The 21,638-nt window shown below is 41.1% G+C and overlaps 2 protein-coding genes and 1 pseudogene across 4 annotated transcripts in view; all 3 read right to left on the reverse strand.

Moving 5' to 3' along the window:
- LOC144583061 (protocadherin alpha-8-like) overlaps positions 1 to 16,012 on the reverse strand; it is a 35,089-nt gene extending 19,077 nt beyond the window's left edge. Inside the window, exon 1 of the mRNA XM_078392505.1 lies at positions 12,861 to 16,012. Coding sequence (XP_078248631.1) covers positions 12,861 to 15,236 — 2,376 coding nt within the window. The 5' untranslated portion in view covers positions 15,237 to 16,012. The remainder of the gene's footprint in view (positions 1 to 12,860) is intronic.
- Positions 1 to 21,638, reverse strand: part of LOC110082095 (protocadherin alpha-C2) — a 239,021-nt gene that overhangs the window by 209,072 nt on the left and 8,311 nt on the right. Inside the window, exon 1 of one of the 3 annotated variants that reach the window (XM_078392495.1) lies at positions 6,277 to 10,442. The exons of the other annotated variants lie outside the window; for them this stretch is intronic. Coding sequence (XP_078248621.1) covers positions 6,277 to 8,610 — 2,334 coding nt within the window. The 5' untranslated portion in view covers positions 8,611 to 10,442. Of the gene's footprint in view, positions 1 to 6,276; positions 10,443 to 21,638 lie in introns of those variants that run through there. 3 annotated transcript variants of the gene reach the window in all.
- LOC110071447 (protocadherin alpha-3 pseudogene) lies at positions 17,500 to 21,359 on the reverse strand (annotated as a pseudogene).

The raw sequence follows: 21,638 nt of genomic DNA on the forward strand, positions 1-21,638 counted from the left end.
ATTGTACAGAATCGGCTTGATGTGCTCTCTGGCGGCCCCACCACTCACCAGCCGCGCAGCTCGATTCTGGACCAGTTGCAGTCGCCGGACCGTCTTCAAAGGCAGCCCCACGTAGAGCACATTGCAATAATCAATACCAGATGTTACCAGTGCATGTGTAACTGTCATGAGACTCCGCTCGTCCAGGTAGGGCTGTAGCTGGTATAGTTTCCGCAGCTGGAGGAAGGCGCCCCTGGCCACCGAGTCCACCTGGGCTTCCAGTGTTAGACTGGGGTCCAGGAGCACCCCCAAGCTGCGGACCCTGTCCCTTAGGGGGAGTGTAACCCCATTCAGGACAGGGAAGTGGCCCTCCAACCTGTCCGGCGAAGCACCCACTAACAGCACTTCCGTCTTGTCTGGATTGAGTTTCAATTTATTAACCCTCATCCAGTCCATTATCAGGTGGTGCTGGCTGACTTCTGCTCTACTCTCAGAAGTTGTCTTGTAGGATTACTCCATCTTGATAGTAGTACCACTTGCAGGTCATCTGAAAGCTGAGGACATTTTGAGGATGCATTATACATACGTCATGTCATGTCTTGTTTCCTTCATTCACCTCAGCCTGGAAACAAGAATTTCAGTTGTGTGTGCCCATGACTGAATGTTTTGGTGGACTGGACAAAAGTTCATAAACTGAAGATGGATCCAGAGAAAATGGAGTTGGTAGTTAGTAATCCGACTGACTAGAATTGGATTTACCTAATGTAGATGAGATTATCCATCCCAACAGAACTGGTTCATTATGTAACAGTACTGCCAGGTTTGTGTTCCTCATTACCTTTGACCACGTGTGCTTTTTACTAATTAAAATTAATATACTAGCTGTCTTGTTCCTGGAAAATTGTGTTGTTACTACAGCCATCAATGTCCTAATATATAATCTCACAAATGATCTACCGTAACAAGGTCTATGCAGGGCTGGACTTTTTGTTGTTGTTGTTTAGTCGTTAAGTCATGTCTGACTCTTCATGACCTCGTGGACCAGAGCACACCAGGCCCTCCTGTCTTCCACTGCCTCCTGGAGTTTGGTCAAATTCATGCTGGACTTTTAAACTACCCCAAATGTTTCAGAATGTACTTGTTTGTATTGCCTGTTTGTGCTGGTTATGCATTTTACTTCAGATGATGGTATGAATTGGCAAAATATACGTTTGTCTTTTACCATCTCCTGCCTTCAGAAGAGAGCTTGTTCTTGCTATCCACTGTTTAAAAAATCAGTCATTGTAGTCCCAAAATGGGAAATCTCAGTTAACACAATTGATTTACAGAAATTGTCTTCTCAAAGCTCTCCACTTTTGGTAAAAAGCAAAAATACAGATACCCTCTGATGATTGTGGATTGTTATTGTAGCTCCTTACTTTAGTTCTTGAATTGTAAATTCAAATCATAAATACATAACTAGATCATCCAGGTACTTTTATTTTATTTTTTAATGCATGGTGTGTGATGTGCCTGTTGGGAACAGGAATATATGAAGTCTTCTTACCTGAATCACACAATGCCAAAAAAAATCAATGCTATATGAAACTGAATACATTTTGAATCAGGGGCACACAAGCCATTTATATAGACTTCTGGCTCTATGGGGACATTCTTTAAACTAAGTACAACTGAAGAGATTCAGAGTCAAAATTTTACTTCAGTCTTTATCCATTGATCATATTCTAAACAAAGTGCATTTTGGTAAATTCCTTACATGGACTTCATTAATCTGCCCATCTCAGCCACATAAAACATCCCAATAACCAATCCTCAGTTGTGGGAGACTAAGATATTTTCCATGATTTATTTTCATTAAAGTTAACACGTTCAGAACTAGTAACTTCAGTATTCCTGGTAGATTAGATTCCATCCCATTGAATAAAAATCAGTAAAGCTAAAATCTTATGCCTATTATGAAAAGCAGTATGCCCAGCTAAATGAAATGATGTTTGCTTCTCAGTGACTATACATAGTATAACATGATTAAGATTTAATGTGGTACTTCATCTTGTGATTTGTATATTAGATTTAAAACTTTTTTTAAAGGGAGTGATATTCTTGTCTTTTACATTAGTTGGCTGTGGACTACTTTCTTTGCCTATGATATTGTGGAACCTTAATCTTAACAAACTATAATCAAAGAAAGCTATTAAATGCATCCATGATTTTAAACCAAAAAAGGCCATTCTAGTCTATCAAATGCCTTTTGGCATCCCTAACCATGTAATTTATATTTTATCATCATGTAAACTGAGAATTATATTTAAACTTTTCTTACATTTACATATAATCATTCATCTTTTATGAAACCTGTCTTATCAAGCTTTGAATACTTGTTTATCACTTTATCTAATCTAGCTGCAAGGATACCAGTAAGCATATAGTTGTCAACTAAACCGCCTATGGTTGACCACATCATGCCTGCTTCCTATACATCCAAACAACTTTATATTCAGAAGTATACCTCCATCTGTTTTACTACTCCTTTATCTGAAGAAGTGGAGATTACCAGTGATGACTAGAAGTGTACCTATGTATATAGAATTTACTTTTCTTGTACAGGAGAGAAGGAATACAGGGAGGGAGAGAAGGGGGAAGAGAGTTACACTTTCAGGACCTTAGTTCCATGTGTTTCCATTACATTACATGAGGAGTATTAAACTAAAAAAAATAGGTATTGGATTGAAGCTTCATGAAATCTCCATTCTCATGCTGGAGAAAATACTATAATGTGGACTGATGTTAGTAACATACACATGTTGAACACTTTGTCTCTCATGCAGAGCAATTCCTAATTCATAAAATCATTATGGACTACATAGGATTAAAAGCTTTGTGGAGCACAGGAAAATAAGGCACAGGCTCACAGCCAGAATTGTTATCTTGAAAGGACTGTACTGTTTGTGGTAGACACATCCCTCAATCCAGACCTGAATTTCAGAATGCCCTGTTTTAATTATAGGTGATTTCACTTCAGCAATGGAGGCTAATCCATTATGGCAAATGAGACATAACCTGACCCCAGACTCTGGTTACCATGCCTCCCTATCCCCTTCCTTCCAATGGGGGTCAGAAAATTCCCTTCCTTACCTGACTATCAGTATGTGGATGTACATCTATGAAAATATGCTTCCCTCTCTGTATAAATATCTGTATGTGCCTGTGTGCATGAATACCACTTCTGGCTCTGCCTGTCAACATCTTCCACTCGCTACAGTAATTTCGGCCCCACCAACCACCCTAGCCACCATCCAACCTTCACCTCAGGACTTACGGTACATTGGCAAGGCAAGGGGGATGTTGAAAGGAAAAATGGGGGTCAACTTGTTGCCAGGAAGTGGTCGCCTTTTGGCTAAATACAAAAGAGAAGCTAAAACATAAAACTCTACAAAACAATTAAGTCTAGATTTGTACATTACGAAAGTCCCAAAGCTATGAATACAAAATAGATCATTTCATCATGACTTGAAAAAGCAAATGTGTGATATGTTTAATGTGATAGACTAAGACTCTGGAGAAAAGGGTTCAAATCCTTACTCAGACATAGAAACTGATGAGGAAGTGAAACTGGTAAAACTGCTCTTTTAATATCTCACTTATGTTGAGAATGTTGTTAGGGTCACTATATGTTGGTTCTGATTTGACAGAACAGAACAACAAGAACAACTGTGTAAACATACGCATTCTAATTCAGAAGTAACCCAGCTGAGTTCAATAAAATTTACTTTCCAATAAGTTTGAAAGGGATTACAGCCTTAATTTATTATAATTTAACTGTCCCTTCTGTTTTGACCAATTCAAAAGAGAAGATTCATCCAATGGAAGATTAATTCAACTAATAATTCTTGCCTTTAACAATACTACAACCAAACCCTTACTAAGAAAGCAAGAATGGCATTTTTCTCTAACTGTGGTATAAATAAGTCCGATATGTAAATATCACTGATATAATGGTGTAAGCAGATTCTAAATTGTGTCAGGAGAGAGGGATAGGGAGAAGAAGCTAAACTGATTTTTTTGTTGCTAGAATTATTGAAATGGGAGAGGTTAAGAGTCCTGCCTAAAGCAAGTTATGACCTCACTAATGCATCTCTAATGTAGTAGTGTATGACTACTATGTAGAGAGAAGAAAGCATCCTTCACAAACTCAGGAATTCTTTTTTTCATCTGTTTGCCTTTTTTGTAAGGAATTGAAAGCAAACTTTTTTATATCAGGCAGGCTGATAATATTTACACTGACTGTGGCAACTATCCAGGTATCTTTTACATTACCAGGTATCTTATAGTTCTCCTAACTGGGCATAAGTTGAAGCTTGGATCTTTTGCATACAAAAAATGTGCTCTACTGTGACCCTGTACTAAAGGTTGTTGTTGTTATTCAGTCATTTAGTCATGTCCAACTCTTCATGACCCCATGGACCAGATCACCAGGTCCTCCTGTCTTCCCCTGCCTCTCAGAGTTGGGTCAAATTCATGTTGGTCGCTTTGACTAAAGGTTAGGGTTCCCAAACACTACTTTTCTGTTTTCCAAAGGGAACTAAGTTTGCCTTGGCATTATATCCTCCAGGTATTTACTCCCAATCGTAAATGGAGGAGGTACAAAAAGGTGCCTGGCAGTTGTTATTCACTGATTGATGAAAGACTTTCTATATATGCCCAGAGACACATATTCATTCAGTCACAGAAGCATACTGCAGGATGTTAATTTACAAAGTAAGTTATAAAGAATTACTGAAAAAAGACAACAAGCTGAGTACATCTGGATGCTTGCTTTTCACCTTCTGATCTCCTCTATGCATCATATAAAGAGAGGAGGCACTCCAAAACTGGTGTGGGTCTCATTTAAGTTCTTCTTTCTGCTGTTTTCACTGCTGTCAGCTGACTTTGGGTTGAGAGGAATGAAGCATACCGATGAGAAATAAAGAATAAAGAGAGAGACTGCTATCACAGACAACTTGTGAGATTCATTCACTAAAGGGTTAATTAATTCAGAAGATGAGCCAATCCAAAAGCTGTACTTACCCTGTTCCTACCTCTCCCACCATCCCACCATGACAACTCCTAGGTAAAACTAGATAGAATGCTCCCTAAAATTTAGGGTCTCGAGATTTTCCTTCACAACTTTTAAGTAAAAGTACATGAAACATTTTATATGAAACCTGGAAACCCCCAGAAGGGATTCTGGTGTGTTGCAGGATATAGGAAATTACCTCAAAAATCGTATTTCCTATGGGAACTTTGGATGTCAGAGGCCCATTGCAGAAGGAGGTGAAAATAACTGGTGCTACTAGGAGAGACCATTACTATATAAACTCATGAAACACATGGATGTCAGTTTGGTAGCTGACATAGTTAAGAATTGTGTCACTTTCCCAAAGCTGGGACCGCCATCCACAGGTAATGCCACCAACTCTGATGAAGAAAAGACAATTCCCCTCTTCCTTTCTTCCAGACTGCAAGGCTTAGTGACTGTGATGTGCTTTACGTAGGGCTGCTCTTCTGATCCGTACGTGGGTTCCAGTGGCCATCCGTGGTGCAAGCAGGAGATGTTCATCTGACTACTCCTGGAGTAGTGGCCAGATACAGAGATTTATTCGGACTACAACTCTTAGAATCCTCCAGCCAGCACAGCCACTGCTGGGCCGGTAAAATGTATGTTCCACACCCAACTTCAGAGGGTCCTTCCATAAGTGGTAAAAACCAGAGTAATATCATGACAGGAAAGAGAACATCACTTTATTGCTAAATGGTGGTGAAAAGTCAAGAAGATGGGATGAGCTTGGAAAAATATGTATCCTATGTGAACACTTAGAAAAGAATTCTTGTGCTGCTTTCTAAACCACACATGATGGAGGATAACTGCATTGTTTCTGAGAAATGCTAGAGTGTTGATTTACAGTTCAGAAGGAGAACATTATGCGTAATATCTTCAACAGCAACAAACTACAATTAGATGGTCTGAGTTGTTCATACTGTGGTTATTGGTACTATATTACAAATGATATTTCCATTATTCTCAACATGGATACTCAATATGGACCAAGTCATTGTCTGAAACAAGAAACGTTCTAAGAAAACACAAACAAACACACATACACAACTTCTTAAAAATCACTAGGGTGAAAGATGAATTACTGTTTTCCGGAGCTTCATAATGAACTGCAAAATCTTTGAAAATATATGAATATATCTAAAGAAAAGGATTACTAAGCAAATATTTAGAACAAGATGCACATTGAAAGAGAGGTCACTAACCGTTGCACAGAGCAGATCCTGCTGTTTCCCATTTTCTGCAAAAACAGGGATGTTGGGGCTGAAAACCATGAGATCACTTTTGGCACCAGATTCCGCTGCCACACCTGCTAAGATGTGGCTGTGGCGATTGGAATAGGACCAGCTTCCCACTTCACTGGCACAAACCAATGTAGCTGTTCCAGGACCATATACCATGGATTCCTTGGCCTGACAACGGCAACGCAAGGCCACGTAAGTAATGATGGCCAGCAAGAACAAGCTGGACACTGAGCATATGGCTGTGATGAGATAGATATTGACATCATCCCCCAGCGGCTTAGGGCTCCCTCCTGCTCCATGAAGGCGCGCATCAGCCTGAATGGCCTGGGCACTGGCTACGAGTGAAATGCTCAATGTCGCGGTGGCTGACAGAGCTGGCTTCCCATGGTCCTTCACCAGCACTAGCAAACTATGGCTGTTGCTGCTCTCTGCCTCCTCCAAGGCACGGGCTGTGCTGATCTCACCACTGTACAGGCCCACCCGCCAAGGCCCATCCGTCCCCTCCAGCAGCTCATAGCGCAGCCATGCGTTGTAGCCTGAATCAGCATCCAGAGCACGGATCTTCCCCACCATGTGCCCAGCTGTGATGGGAACCACCACCCGGGTGGGCGTCTCCTCTACTGGCACGGTCACTGCAGGCGCATTGTCGTTCTCATCCACCACAAAGACTTGCACGGTCACATTGCCACACAGTGAAGGCATCCCGGCATCCTTGGCTCTCACCTGGAACTCCAGCAGCTTCAGCACCTCATAGTCCAAGGACTGCAAGGCGTAGAGCTTCCCACTCTCGGAGTGCACAGAGATGTAGCTGGACAGAGACCAGAGTTTCTCATCCAGCCAGTAGCTGAGGAGAGCGTTCTCACCCACGTCTGGGTCTGAGGCAGACACGGTGAAGATATGGGCACCTGGAGGGTTGTTCTCCTTCACAAACACCGTGTAGGAGGGTTGAGCAAAAGCAGGAGTGTTGTCGTTCACATCCCCAATGGGCACGACCAGGCTGCTGCTGGTGGACAGTGCTGGAACCCCTTGGTCCTGGGCCATCACAACCAGCTGGTATTCTGCTTCTCTTTCTCGATCCAGGGGCTCAGCCACCACCAGAGAGTAGTAATTCTTGAAGGTGGAGGTCAGCTTAAAGGGGAGCCCAGGAGGTCCCACCGAGCAACTGACTTGTCCATTTGCCCCAGAGTCTCTGTCTGATATGCTGATTAGTGCCACCACTGTCCCTGGTGGGGAGTCCTCTGGAACCGGCACTGAAAGTGACTTGAGTGACATTTCGGGGCTGTTGTCATTCACATCCAAAATCTCGATGAGAACTTTGCAATGTCCTGACAAGGGGTAACCACCTTTATCTGTTGCTTCAATTTGAATATCATATGCTATACTCTCTTCAAAATCCACATTTCTTTTCACCCTAAGTTCTCCATTATTACTATCTATGCTAAATTTTTCCTTTATATGAGGAGCAACAAGGTTACTAAAGGAGTATGAAACCTCCTTATTAATTCCTTCATCCATATCTGTTGCCTCCAGTTTAATAATGAGTGTTCCAACTGCAGAGTTTTCCAGTAATTTGACTTTGTAAACCGACTGGTTAAATGAGGGTGGGTTGTCATTGACATCCACCACAGTGATCACAAGTAGGATGGTGCCAGTGAGTGGTGGCTGCCCACTATCTATTGCTGAAAGTAACAAGTGATGCTCAGTGGATGCTTCACGATCAAGAGGTTTCTTTAACGTCAGAACCAAAGATTTACTGTGTTCATAATTCTTTATCTCTTCCACAGAGAAATATTCATTGGGGCTGAGCTTATATGTCACCTGACCATTGATGCCAATGTCTGCATCAGAAGCTTCCTCTACTGGAAAATGGGAACCTGGAACCCTTGATTCTAGAACAGACAAATTCTGCTGTCTGACAGAAAAAACAGGGTCATTGTCATTTATGTCTGTAATCTCTACTTCCACATGAAAGACCCCCAAGGGTTTATCTACAATTACCTCTAGATGAATGGTACAGATGATGTTTTTGCCACACAGCTCCTCCCTGTCTATCCGTGAATTCACAAACAAAATCCCATTCTGCTCATTTACCTTGAAATAGTCCTCATCTCCTTGGGATTCCATCCGGAACATCCGAGGCATGAGCTCTCCCACCTCCAGCCCCAGATCCTGGGCAATGCGGCCCACAAAGGTGCCATGCTGGGATTCCTCCGGCACAGAATAATGGAGCTGGCCGCTCCCTATTTTCCAAGCGGTATGGAGCAGAATCAACTGCAGCAGCTGCCTTCTTCCCATTGCAGAGTATCCACATGGAAAAATCTTCTCCAAAATAGTGTATTTAATTCATCTATTTCGTGGGATCTGTGGGTTTTTTACAAAGCTATAAACTAAAAACAGCTTAATATAGCCTAGTAACATCCCTTTTCTTCATCTAGTAACAAGAAGTAAATGATCTCTGATGACAAAGCACAGGAAGAGCCTTTTCTCCCCTCCTTTTATGCTTTGCAAGATATTTAAGTAGAGAGCGACATCATGTGTCTAGATAGGTAAGTACAGTTGCCATATATTTTGGCTATAGAACTTTTTTTAAACTCCAGTTGATGTCATCAGTTTTAATTCATATTAAATGATAATCACGACAACATATTTATTGGGAAATGTCTTCAAATTATTCGTTATTTACATTTACATGAAGAAGTTACCATGATCACTTCATTTAATGCATTATGTACCCAGCAGCTTCTATCTTGTATTGTCAATGGCAGAAATAATATCATTCATAGGTTTCACATTTATTTAAGAATGTGAAAAGTTTATTTTGTTTCAGTAATCTCCATCACCAAAATAGTGCTGATGGGGACAGGATTTTCTATCCTATCCTCAAGATCTTGAGATAAAGAACACTGTCTCTGGCATTGTTTTGCATCTTTGATTAATTAATTTTAAAAACAGATCCATAATCCTATAAATCAAATTTGAGACTGAGAATAAAGAATGTATAATCATGGAAAGTAGAGGGAAGAAGGCTGAGGTATGTGAGAAAGAAGCTCTGTGGAAATTGATCCATATCATTGTTCCAGTTTCTACATATTTTTCAGCTGGGGACTGTGTAAGCATTTAGATGAACTTTTACATGTATTTTAAGATACACCGTAGGTGTCTCCCTAGATTGATGGGCCCAGAGTGGGTGTGGTTACAGAATGCAAAGAGAAATAATTTAGAAAGAACAGTCTCTTAAGATCTGAGACATTACACCCTCATCTTAATTTTTCATATTTTATTTACAATTTCCGTTTGATTGATATGTGTAGGTTTAAAAATTCTTAGGAAGACTTTTTCTCAGAATTCATATTCCATGTCTTGTGAAGTCAATAAAACACCATCCATATAGCTCATAAGAAATACAGAGGAATTCAGTCCATTCCTCCAAAAGCAGGAGAAATATATGTTATAGGAAATCTGCAAAATTAATTCAAGATCTTCACCATGTTAAGTGTTAACATTTAATGTGTGGTAATGTTGGCAATCCCAAATGTCTGTTACCTCTACCCAGATATATAGATATAGAAGAAGATGTAGATATATAACATAGAGCACTGCACAGGTCAGTAATTTGTTTGTTATTCAAAAGGATGTGTGAAACAAAGACAATCTAATTCTTTTTTGCCTGATACACTCTAATTCTTTGTCAGTGGTTCCCTTACGATCACCATGTTCAAAACAGAAGTAAATACTCATACCTAATGTAATTGCTCTGTTCTTACGTAGTACTACTTCATAGGTGAAGTAAACATTTTAAAAAAATCATCTCATAATAAAACCTATAAGTTTGGAAAATACAAAGCTACACCCTCCTACAACGCAGCTCTTGGTTACTGCATTCAACAGTATGACAGGAATACCATGTTGAACTGAGGAAATCTTATTTCTTCTCTCTAAATCCAGCAGACTCGCCTAAATTCAGAAGGAAACATAAATGCATGAAATCCAGAGTGATCGTGTGGCGTGGGGGCACTCACCTGCTGGGTATGTTGCTGTCAATTCTCACAAGACTGAATCACTACCCCCACAGTGATCCTAGTGTGCATAGCATGGCATGGCAACTTTAATCTGATGGGCCATAACTGACATTGTACTGAACCTATATGTTTGTTTGGGAAAATGTCTCATCAATGTCAATGCCTGAAATGCAGTAGTAAGCCACAACTAGACTAGGTCCATTGAACCAGTGGGGGTTTGATGAGTCAACACCTATGTAAGTTCCATTGATTTAATAAGCCTGTTCTAGTTGCAGTTCTTTTTACGGGATTTTGGCCATCAAAACTCAATGTGTGAAGTTGATGTGTACTTTTTCTGGCAAAATGCAGTGGCCTAGTACTCAGCCTAAGACTGCCAAATAGAAATGAATAGTCTTCAGACTGACAGTAATGCAAGAGGGAGGGGGAATTATTTCCTGAGGAGGCCATTTTTGGATCATGCTGAAGAAAGTCTTTGAAGAGTTATTATGCAAGTGCCTAGAGCTGCCTTCTGGATCTCTCAGTAAAGTGGAGGAGCAAGAAGAAACAAGAAAGAGGGAAGGAAGACTAAGACTACCAATCTGTAGAAAAGACAGAAGGGGCAAAACACAGTCCAGCTCCCTGCCTGTTGCACCACTACTTGCTACATGTATTAGCACTGTCATCCAACACTGTACAAGGGCACAAAATGAGATTGGTTTTTTACTAATATCCTTCATGAACAGCATTTCTTAAATTGTATCAAGGACTTGTGCTACCTTTTTTCAAACACTGTGAAGTTTACATAGTCAAATATCTTTTTTCATCTCAAACTTTTTTTCAAATTAAGTTTTCTCATCATTTTTGAAAGGCTTGTTTCAGACTGTGAGACATGCCCAAATGAGAAAAATCTAAAGTGACATAAACTTGTACAAAGAACATTCAAGGAGACAATTAAGGATGGAGAAAAGGATTGGAGGAGCACAGTGCTAATAGCATCCGGTCCATTTAGAAAAGAAGTCTCCCAGTACACTCAGAGCAGAAAATCAGTTATGAAGGCAGTTGAAACATTGAAAGATTGCAGGGATACCGAAATTATTCAAAAGATGCTTTAATTATTTTCATCTCTCTTCTTTGCTGAAGATACAAGGCAGATATTTTCGCTGAACTGAAGTGAAATTTTCAAGAGGGTAGAATAAGGAGCTTTAAAATTTCCTTGCAAGTGTCAAAAATACATAGACAATAGTGGTCTGGTAGTCATTGTTTACTAGGACTTCAAAAATTCTTTTTACAATGACTCTTCTTTTTACAACAGATGACTTTTGAGCAATCATCACAGCAGTCATGAGATCATAGGATACATTGTCTTATGGGTTGGAAACTCGTTAAAGATCCAGAGGCAGAAATTATGGAAACATCCACAGCTAGATATTTAATTGCTGAGTTATTCAGTCTTTTCAAGTAGCACTTTATTAAATTGTGGAATTTCCTATAGCTAGAAGCAATGATAATGCCCAACCTGAACAGCTTTAAAGAGGACTGGACTGATTCATAATTGGAGTATCAACGTCTACTAGTTGTGATAGATATATGTCCCCCTTTGGAACCAGGGGCAGTAGACCTCAGTATAACAGTTGTTCAGAAAAAAGCATGAATAAGATGGGTGCTTCTGTTAACATTTCAGCAGATTTATAACACCCCTTTTATTTACTGCTAATGCTATGGTAGGTCTCTGCTTTAATGGAGAATGGGAAATCTTCTGATCCACAACATTTCAAACAGCAATTACAATAAGGCATTCACTTAGTCATCTTGTATGTGTTTACTTACATGACCACGGAAACTGTCTTCGGATAAATGCTGGTTCTATGGTTTGGAAACGGGAATGAGCACCATGCCCTAGAGTCGGACATGACTGGAGTAAATGTCAAGGGGAATCTTTACCTATGTGTTTACTTAGTCCCACTGGGTTCAGTGATTCTCCTAAGTGTGTGCAAATGGGAGTGGGTTGTCAAATAGGCAATTGAAACGGAAAAGTCTATTTCGACCTGCTTCCAGTCAATGGACATGGGGGGTTCTACTAAAAACAAAGTAGACCTCACAATTGTGTAGTCTGTTCACCCCTTCACACACTTTTTATTACTGGCCAAGAACTGTACTAACAATCTTCAGCTATGAAATATTCTGTTCTTCTCTGCCCTCACCCCCTTTTAAAATTTTCTTCAGCTTGCACAAATCGGCTAACATCCAAGCAGATCTGGTTAACTACAATTAATTGGCTTGGGAAATGAATAATTTCTTTACTTGATGACATGCACTTTGTATGGTATGATTCATTTTGATTCATTTTAAAATACATCAATTGTCCTGATTCCTGAAAGACAGCAAGGGCACTCTACAAATGAGAGAAACCCATAAACAAAAGAAACAAGGAAGCAAAAACATGCTAAAAACAATTACCAGTGCAGTTTTATATTTTCATGTTGAGAAAATTAACATATTACCTGAAAAGCATTGAACCCTGTAGTTAAAGCTCTTAGAAGAACTCACCTGTCCAGATGAATCTTGAATTAGCTCCTTCATATTTCCTACCTCCCCATGTTCTGCAAAAACAGGGATGTTGGGGCTGAAAACCATGAGATCACTTTTGGCACCAGATTCCGCTGCCACACCTGCTAAGATGTGGCTGTGGCGATTCGAATAGGACCAGCTTCCCACTTCACTGGCACAAACCAATGTGGCTGTTCCAGGACCATACACCATGGATTCCTTGGCCTGACAATGACATCTCAAAGCCACATACATAATGATGGCCAGCAAGAACAAGCTGGATACTGAGCAGATAGCTAAGATAAGATAGACATTGACGTTGTCCACCAGCGGTTTTGGGCTCCCTCCAGATCCAGAAAACCGAGTTTCAGCCTGAATGGCCAGGGCATTGACTACAAGTGAAATGCTCAATGTCGCTGTGGCTGACAGAGCTGGCTTCCCATGGTCCTTCACCAGCACTAGCAAACTATGGCTGTTGCTGCTCTCTGCCTCCTCCAAGGCACGGGCTGTGCTGATCTCACCACTGTACAGGCCCACCCGCCAAGGCCCATCGGTCCCCTCAGGCAGCTCATAGCGCAGCCATGCGTTGTAGCCTGAATCGGCATCCAGGGCACGGATCTTCCCCACCATGTGCCCAGCTGTGATGGGAACCACCACCCGGGTGGGCGTCTCCTCTGCTGGCACGGTCACTGCAGGCGCATTGTCGTTTTCATCCACCACAAAGACTTGCACGGTCACATTGCCACACAGTGAAGGCATCCCGGCATCCTTGGCTCTCACCTGGAACTCCAGCAGCTTCAGCACCTCATAGTCCAAGGACTGCAAGGCATAGAGCTTCCCACTCTCGGAGTGCACAGAGATGTAGCTGGACAGAGACCAGAGTTTCTCATCCAGCCAGTAGCTGAGGAGGGCGTTCTCGCCCGCGTCTGGGTCTGAGGCAGACACGGTGAAGATGTGGGCACCTGGAGGGTTGTTCTCCTTCACAAACACCGTGTAGGAGGGTTGAGCAAAAGCAGGAGCGTTGTCGTTCACATCCCCAATGGGCACGACCAGGCTGCTGCTGGTGGACAGTGCTGGAACCCCTTGGTCCTGGGCCATCACAACCAGCTGGTATTCTGCTTCTCTTTCTCGATCCAGGGGCTCAGCCACCACCAGAGAGTAGTAATTCTTGAAGGTGGAGGTCAGCTTAAAGGGGAGCCCAGGAGGTCCCACCGAGCAACTGACTTGTCCATTTGCCCCAGAGTCTCTGTCTGATATGCTGATTAGTGCCACCACTGTCCCTGGTGGGGAGTCCTCTGGAACCGGCACGGAAAGTGACTTCAATAATATTTCAGGGCTATTGTCGTTCACATCTAAAACATTTATCAAAAGGTTACAATTCCCTTCCATTGGTGGATGGCCTTTGTCAGTGGCCTGTACTTGGATTTCATATAGACTGACTTCTTCAAAGTCCAGTTTTCTCTTCAACCTGATCTCCCCAGTACTGTGATTAATTTCAAATGTTGTTTGAACACTAGAAGGCAAAGGTGTTTTAAAGCTATAGGAAATGTCTTTATTAATGCCCTCATCAAGATCTGTTGCTTCTAATTTAGCAACAAGAGTCCCATTAGCTGAATTTTCTGGTATACTCACTTCATAAACTGACTGATTAAAAACAGGTCTGTTGTCATTTGCGTCCACCACAGTTATCATCAGCTGTACTGTACCTGTGAGTTGTGGTTGACCCCCATCTGTTGCTGTGACCAATAAAAGATGAAAAGAAGTGTCTTCTCTGTCCAAAGTCTTTTTTAAAACAAGCTCCAACAACACGTTTTTGCCCTGTTTATTTTGAGTGTCCAAAACAAAATATTCATTTGAACTAATCTTGTACTCAATAAGGGCATTTTTCCCAATATCTGCATCAGATGCACTCTTTAGTGGGAAGCGAGAACCATATGCTGTTGTTTCTGATAGAAAGAGATTTAATTGATTCACAGAGAAACTGGGAGCATTGTCATTTATATCTTTGATTTCCACCTCTACATGAAAGACTTCCAGGGGCTTATCTACAATGAGCTGCAAATGAATGGCACACAAAGGGCTCTTGCCACATATCTCCTCCCTGTCTATCCGGGAATTCACAAATAAAATCCCATTCTGAACATTTACCTCAAAATAGTCCTTCTGGTCTTCTGACTCCATCCGGAACATCCGAGGCACCAGCTCCTCCACCTCCAGCCCCAGGTCTTGGGCAATGCGACCCACAAAGGTGCCATGCTGGGATTCCTCTGGCACAGAATACTGGAGCTGGCCGCTCCCCATCTCCCATGCAGTGTGGAGAAGAACCAGCTGCAGCAGCTGCCTTTTCATCAAGGAGCGTTGTTGCCAAGCATCCATTGTAAATAGTTTCCAGCCAGAACACAAAGGGATAGACACTCTTATTTCCTCCTGGCCCTCAAATAGATACAAATAGTTATTTCTATTAATTCTGTTTTAAATATTCCATTCTGTCCCTGTGTCAAGCAGTCATGGTGGTTCAATCGCTTGCTGCAGATTTTCTGCACAAAGGAAGGAGGAGCTGACTTATCCAGGCCTCTGACACTATTCTTTATTACACAGCGACACCATGCGATGAAAAGATTGAAACGGCTACACTGAAGTTACCTGAGCCTAGGCTTTCTGTTTTAATGTACAGTACAGTATATTGTAACATAGGGTTCACGGAAAATTTTCAGGTAATTAAACGTGGAGTGTTTTGTGGTGTTTTCTCAAACCAGCTGTTCTTGAAGAGGAGTATTTGTAGACATTTGGCACATGGCATTGACATATTTAATTGAAGGAGCATGCCAGTATTATGTGTCTTAGTATATTACCCTCATTACTCCTTACTATTGAGTACAGGGTGGAGATTTTTCCTCTGTTCCAGCATTGCCTCATTCCAGAATGTACCAGAGCTTTTTATCTTAGACTGTGATGTGTTCTATGTGTTGTCTGAATTGCTTGGGACTGGTCCACTCTGGCCCAATTCACACTTCATATTAGTGACATGAGAGTCAATTTCCATCACATGAACCCACGTTGACATTCACGCAAATCAAGGGGTCAGCCTATAAAACTCTTAGCAACCATGCCAGAACAACTGCACAAAACAGAAGCAACCATATTTTTGTCCTTCCCAACTTTTCCTAAGGCCAGAATCCTATTGTGCAACTTTATGTTGTACAATTGGGATGATGTCATCAACTGTAACTATTTAGGGGGGATTAAAATCTTCTTTTTCTTCCACCTTCAAGTTCTGGGGATTCCTAGAGATCTCTTCCATCTTGGAGATGCCTTTAGGAGCTGTGGAATGAGGGGAAACTCTTTAATGCCCCCAGATCATCACCCAATTCTGCTGTCAGAATGTACAAAGACCCTGAAATCAAAAACAGGTAATACAACTACACTGGAATCAAAAATATTTGCAAGACATAATACTTTTGCTGGTTCGAAACGCACTTCAGTTTTGTGTTGGGTCAACCACATTCAATCCATCATCACAGCCTCGAGAACTTCCAAATTCAAATTTTCATTCCTTCCCTATGATCCAACAGAAAAGAGAAACAAAAAGATGGGGACTATCACAGATAGGTGAAACTTCAGCCAGATTTCTGACTGGCCTTCTTCAGCTATTTTATGTAGATCTTAAACAGTGCAGAGTACAAAATGGAAACTTTTTGCAGCACTGCACAAGTCTACAGCCTCAAAATATATATAATTCAACATCTTCCTGGGCATGCTTTTAATAAGAGTCGAATAAATGCATAAAAATGACCCAGTCCCTAGTTTTTAAGATAGAAATTGAGTATTTTTTTGGGGGGGCATCCATTACCAAAAGCTGAGGTTGTTGAAAAACAGAATGGCCAGTGGTTGCTTAATTATGCTTGTCACTGCTTATTAGAAGGCTTCAATAAATTTCTTAGACCCTAAGACATAGAATATTATATTGGTTAAGGAGCTCACGTTGAAGTAGGATATTTCTAAGTACATCACATCTCTACCATGAGTTCAGCAAATGGCCTCAGACAAGCTACTCTTTCTCTGATTCAGTGCTTTCAAAACCTTATAAGGACACCTGACTCCCCCAGGAGTCTTACAGAGATTTATAGACCTACCAGGTAAAGAACAGAAATCTGTGATTTGTCGTAGCTGAAATTATACCAGTGAAGGGTTAATCCCAGAATGAAGCCAGACGATCAGTGACAAGCTTTTCTAAATTCATCTGGGTATCTCATTATAAGACTTTCTTTTGTTGCAATAATTCCAGGCAACTTCAAAACTTGTTAATTCTGTACAAGTTCTATATATTTGCATAATTTCTAGGTTCCATACTTAAAAATAGCTAATCCAAAAAATATCAGAAACAGTGTTAAAGTTGTGAAGAAAAAACTGAAGGCTCAAATAATTTAAAAATCTATAAAAACTGAACTTAAACTTTGGATAGATACTGAAATCAGAATATATATCTCAATTATAAGCTTGTATAAGATGGAAAAAGAAAAATCCCAAGTATATATTAGGACACCTTGGAAAGACCAAAACAAAATAAACAGACACAAGCCATCATTAAAATATTTGGAGGAAAATTGATGTTGATATTAAAATAGGAGTGGAAATATTGTTACAGAAATATATACATAGAACTGTAAGAGAGAATCATTGCAGAGAGCAGATCCTGCTGTGTGCCATTCTCCACAGTGACAGGCATGCCAGGACTGAAAGCCGTCAGATCATTTTTGGCACCAGCCTCCCCAGTTGTGTGTGCTAGGATGTGGCTGTGGTGATTTGAATAGGACCAGCTGCCCACTTGCCTAGCACATACCAGTGTAGCTGTGCCAGGGCCATATACCATTGGCTCCTGGAGCTGGCATTGGCACCTAATAGCCATGTATACTATAGCCACCAGCAGAAACAAGCTGGATACTAAGCAAATGGCTATGATCAGATATATGTTGACATTGTTTCCCATGGGCTTAGGGTTGTCTCCTGTTCCAGGAAGATGAACAGTGTGGGTGCCCTGGACACTTGCCACTAATGACAAACTCAGAGTGGCAGTAGTAGACAATACTGGCCTGCCATGATCTTCCACCAGCACTAGAAGACTGTGGCTGCAGCCGCCCTCCATCTCCTCCAAGGCACGTGTAATGCTGATCTCACCACTGTATAGTCCCACTCGCCAAGGTCCTCTAGTGGTCTCATGCAGCTCATAGTGAAGTCATGTATTATAGCCTGAGTCAGCATCCAGAGCATGGATCTTGTCCACCACATGTCCAGCTGGGACTGGGACCATCAACAGGACAAGTGTCATATCTTCTGACCCAGATACCACGGGCACATTGTCATTCTCATCCAGCACAAAAACCTGCACTGTCACATTGCCACACAAGAAGGGTACTCCAGTGTCTTTAGCATTCACCTGAAACTCCAGGAGCTTCGTCTCCTCATAGTCCAAAGGCTGCAAAGCATAGAGCTTCCCACTCTCTGAGTGCACTGAGATGTAACTTGACAGTGACCAGAGCTTCTTATCCAGCCAATAGCTGACCAAGGCATTCTCAGCCACATCTGGGCCTGAGGCAGACAATGTGAAGATGTGAGCACCAGGTGGGTTGTTCTCCTTCACAAAAACTGCGTAGAAAGACTGAGCAAAAGTTGGTGCATTGTCATGTACATCACCAATGGGCACCACCAGGCTGCTGGTAGCTGAAAGTGTTGGAACCCCTTGATCCTGAACTGTCACTATCACCCTGTACTCTGCCACCTTCTCTCGATCCAGGGGCTTGGAAAATGTCAGTGAATAGTAATTTTTGAAAGTAGACACCAGCTCAAAAGGGAGTATAGAAGGCCAAAGGGAGCAGCTCACTTGCACATTAACTCCAGCATCTTTGTCTGAAACACTGATTGAGGCAACTACTGTCCCCAGTGAAGAATCCTCTGCCACTGGGGTCAATAAGAAAGTCACTGACACCTCAGGAATGTTATCGTTCACATCCAGAATTTCTATTAAAACTTTGCAGTGTCCAGACAAGGGGTAAGCACCTCTATCTGTTGCTTCTGCTCGAATTTCATATAAATTAGTGTCCTCATAATCCAGTTCACTATTCAGTGTAATCTGTCCAGTATTGGCGTCTATCCTAAACATGGAATTTGATTTGGGTGGAGTTACACTACGAATAGAATACGTCATGTCTTTATTCATGCCGTCATCCAAATCAGTGGCACTGAGCTTAACCACGGAGGTCCCCTTGGAGGCATTTTCTAACATTTGTACTTTGTACACTGACTGGTTAAAGACTGGAGGGTTGTCGTTCACATCGAGAATTGTGATCAGGAGCTGAAATGAGCCTGATAGCACAGGCTGGTCACCATCTGTAACTGTGAGTGATGCACAGAAATCTCTTCCCTGCCTAAAGACTTTTTTATTATCAGGTCTAAGGAGTTGTCATCACCATTCATCTGGAAATCTAATGTGAAATGTTCACTGGGGCTGAGGTGATAAGTTAACACTGCATTTGTACCAACATCAGCATCTAAAGCTCCCTCTAGAGGGAAAACAGATCCTACAAGTCTGGATTCTAGAATGAACAGGTTTTCCTCCTTTGTTCTGAAAAGGGGAGCATTGTCATTTATGTCTGCAATCTCCACTTCCACGTGGAAGACCCTCGGGGGGTTGTCCACAATCACCTCTGGATGGCTGTGAGTAAGAGTTATTAGAGTTTTTTCTATATTTAATATCTATTATTACCCATTACATGGGCCAATTCATATGAAAACAGACTCATGAATAAACAAAATGCCTTGAGTTTAAGAAGCAATGCCATACTTTTTTTGTTAAGAGATTATTTCAGATTATACTGAAACCCGGTAAATTTCACTCTCTTTTATTAGTGTTTCTTAATAGTCACAGATCAATTCATAGAGTTGTGGGAGCCAACAAATCTGTTTATTGCAAATAGATGCTTCGAGGACCTGGACAGATGACTGTAAATGTGGACATTGTCAGATGGCCAATATAGAAATCAAAAGACTACTTAATTGGTAGCAGGAAATGGATAAGTTATGTTCTCTTTGCCAAAACAAGACCAGGAGCAGATTGTGGTAGTGATCATGAACTGATAATATCAGACATGAGAGTAAAGCTGAAGAAGAACAATGAAAGAATCCTAGTGCCAAAATATAATTTAAATAACATTTCTCAGGAATACACTCCACATAAAGAACAGATTTGCATTACTAAATTTAATAGGATATAAGCCAGAAGAACTGTGGATTGAAACCAGATATATAATTAAGGAAGGATGTAGAAGGATGATTCTTCTATTAAAAACAAAAAAGCCTACATGGATGACAGAAGAAACAAAATTGTTAAGGATAGGTGAGAAGCAAAAGTGACAAAAGCAAGGTATGAGTCCAGAATGCCACTTTTCAGATACAGACAAACAGAACTATTACAATGGCCAGTGTGAAAAAATAGAAACAAACTACAAAATTGGAAAAACAACAGATCTCTTCCAGAAGATCCAAGGAATCAAAGGGTAATTTAAGCCTAGATTAGGAATGTTGAATGAGCAACAGGGAAGACCATTATCTGTCCAGGAGAAAATAATGTGAAGGTGGGAATAGTACACTGAAGATCTATACAGAAGAGAGGAAGGAATGACAAATTCCTTTGAAGAGAAATCCCATGGTGAAGAACCTGCAAGTCTAGAAAGTGAAGTTGAAGCTGCTCTGAAAGCCCTGGGAAGAAATAAATTACCAGGGTAGATTGAATACTGATAGAACTATTTCATTCCATTGAGACTGTCAAAATTTTAACAAGAATTTGCCAACATGAAAAAGGAAACAACGGCCCATACCCTGGAAACACTCAGTACATATTCCAGATCCCAAGAAAGTGGATGCCAAGGAATGTAGTAACTATTGGATCATTGCTTTAAATTCTCATGCAACCAAAGTAATGCTCAAGGTGCTGCAATGAAGGTGTTTACCTATTATGGAGCAAGAAATGCCTGATGTCCAAGCTGGATTCCAAAAGGGAAGAGGCACTCAGGGTCACATTGCAAATATCCACCAGCTGTCGAGCATAACAAGGAATTTTAGAAGATATGTGCTTTATGGACTACAGCATAACCTTTGACTGTGGATCATGAGAAGCTACGGATGGTGCTGAAAGAAATGGGTGTGCCTCAGCATTTCATTGCCCTGATGCACAATATGTATTGTGGACAAGAAGCTACTGATAGGACAGAATATGGAGAAACAGAAGGATTTCCAATAAGCAAGGATATTAGACATGGGTGCATTTTATGTCCCTATCATTGTTAAGCTGTATGCAGAACATATCATAGAGGATTCAGATGAAAGGGGAGCAGAAAAGTTGTGGAAGAAACATCAGTAATTTAAGATATGCGGATGGCACCATGTTACTGACAGAAAGCAGCAATGACTTGATGAAAGTCCCAAAGCAGGACTGCAGTCAAACATTAAGACAAAAATCATGACTACATACAAATTACACAACTTTAACGTTGACAATGAAGGCATTGAAATTCTAATAGCTTTTTCCTACTTTGATATAGAAACAACAAGTAGCAATCAGGAGGATTCATTCCACAGTGGTAACATAAGGCACCCACCACCTCTGTAGCACATGCTGCATCTGTCAGTCAGACCTGGTTTATATTCTGCAGTCTTATCTATAGTGAGATAAATAGATGTAGACATAGATAACTGACATTGGTATAAGCTAAGAAAGTTTGTAAT

Source organism: Pogona vitticeps, chromosome 4 (assembly GCF_051106095.1).
Source record: "Pogona vitticeps strain Pit_001003342236 chromosome 4, PviZW2.1, whole genome shotgun sequence".
Taxonomy (NCBI): domain Eukaryota; kingdom Metazoa; phylum Chordata; class Lepidosauria; order Squamata; family Agamidae; genus Pogona; species Pogona vitticeps.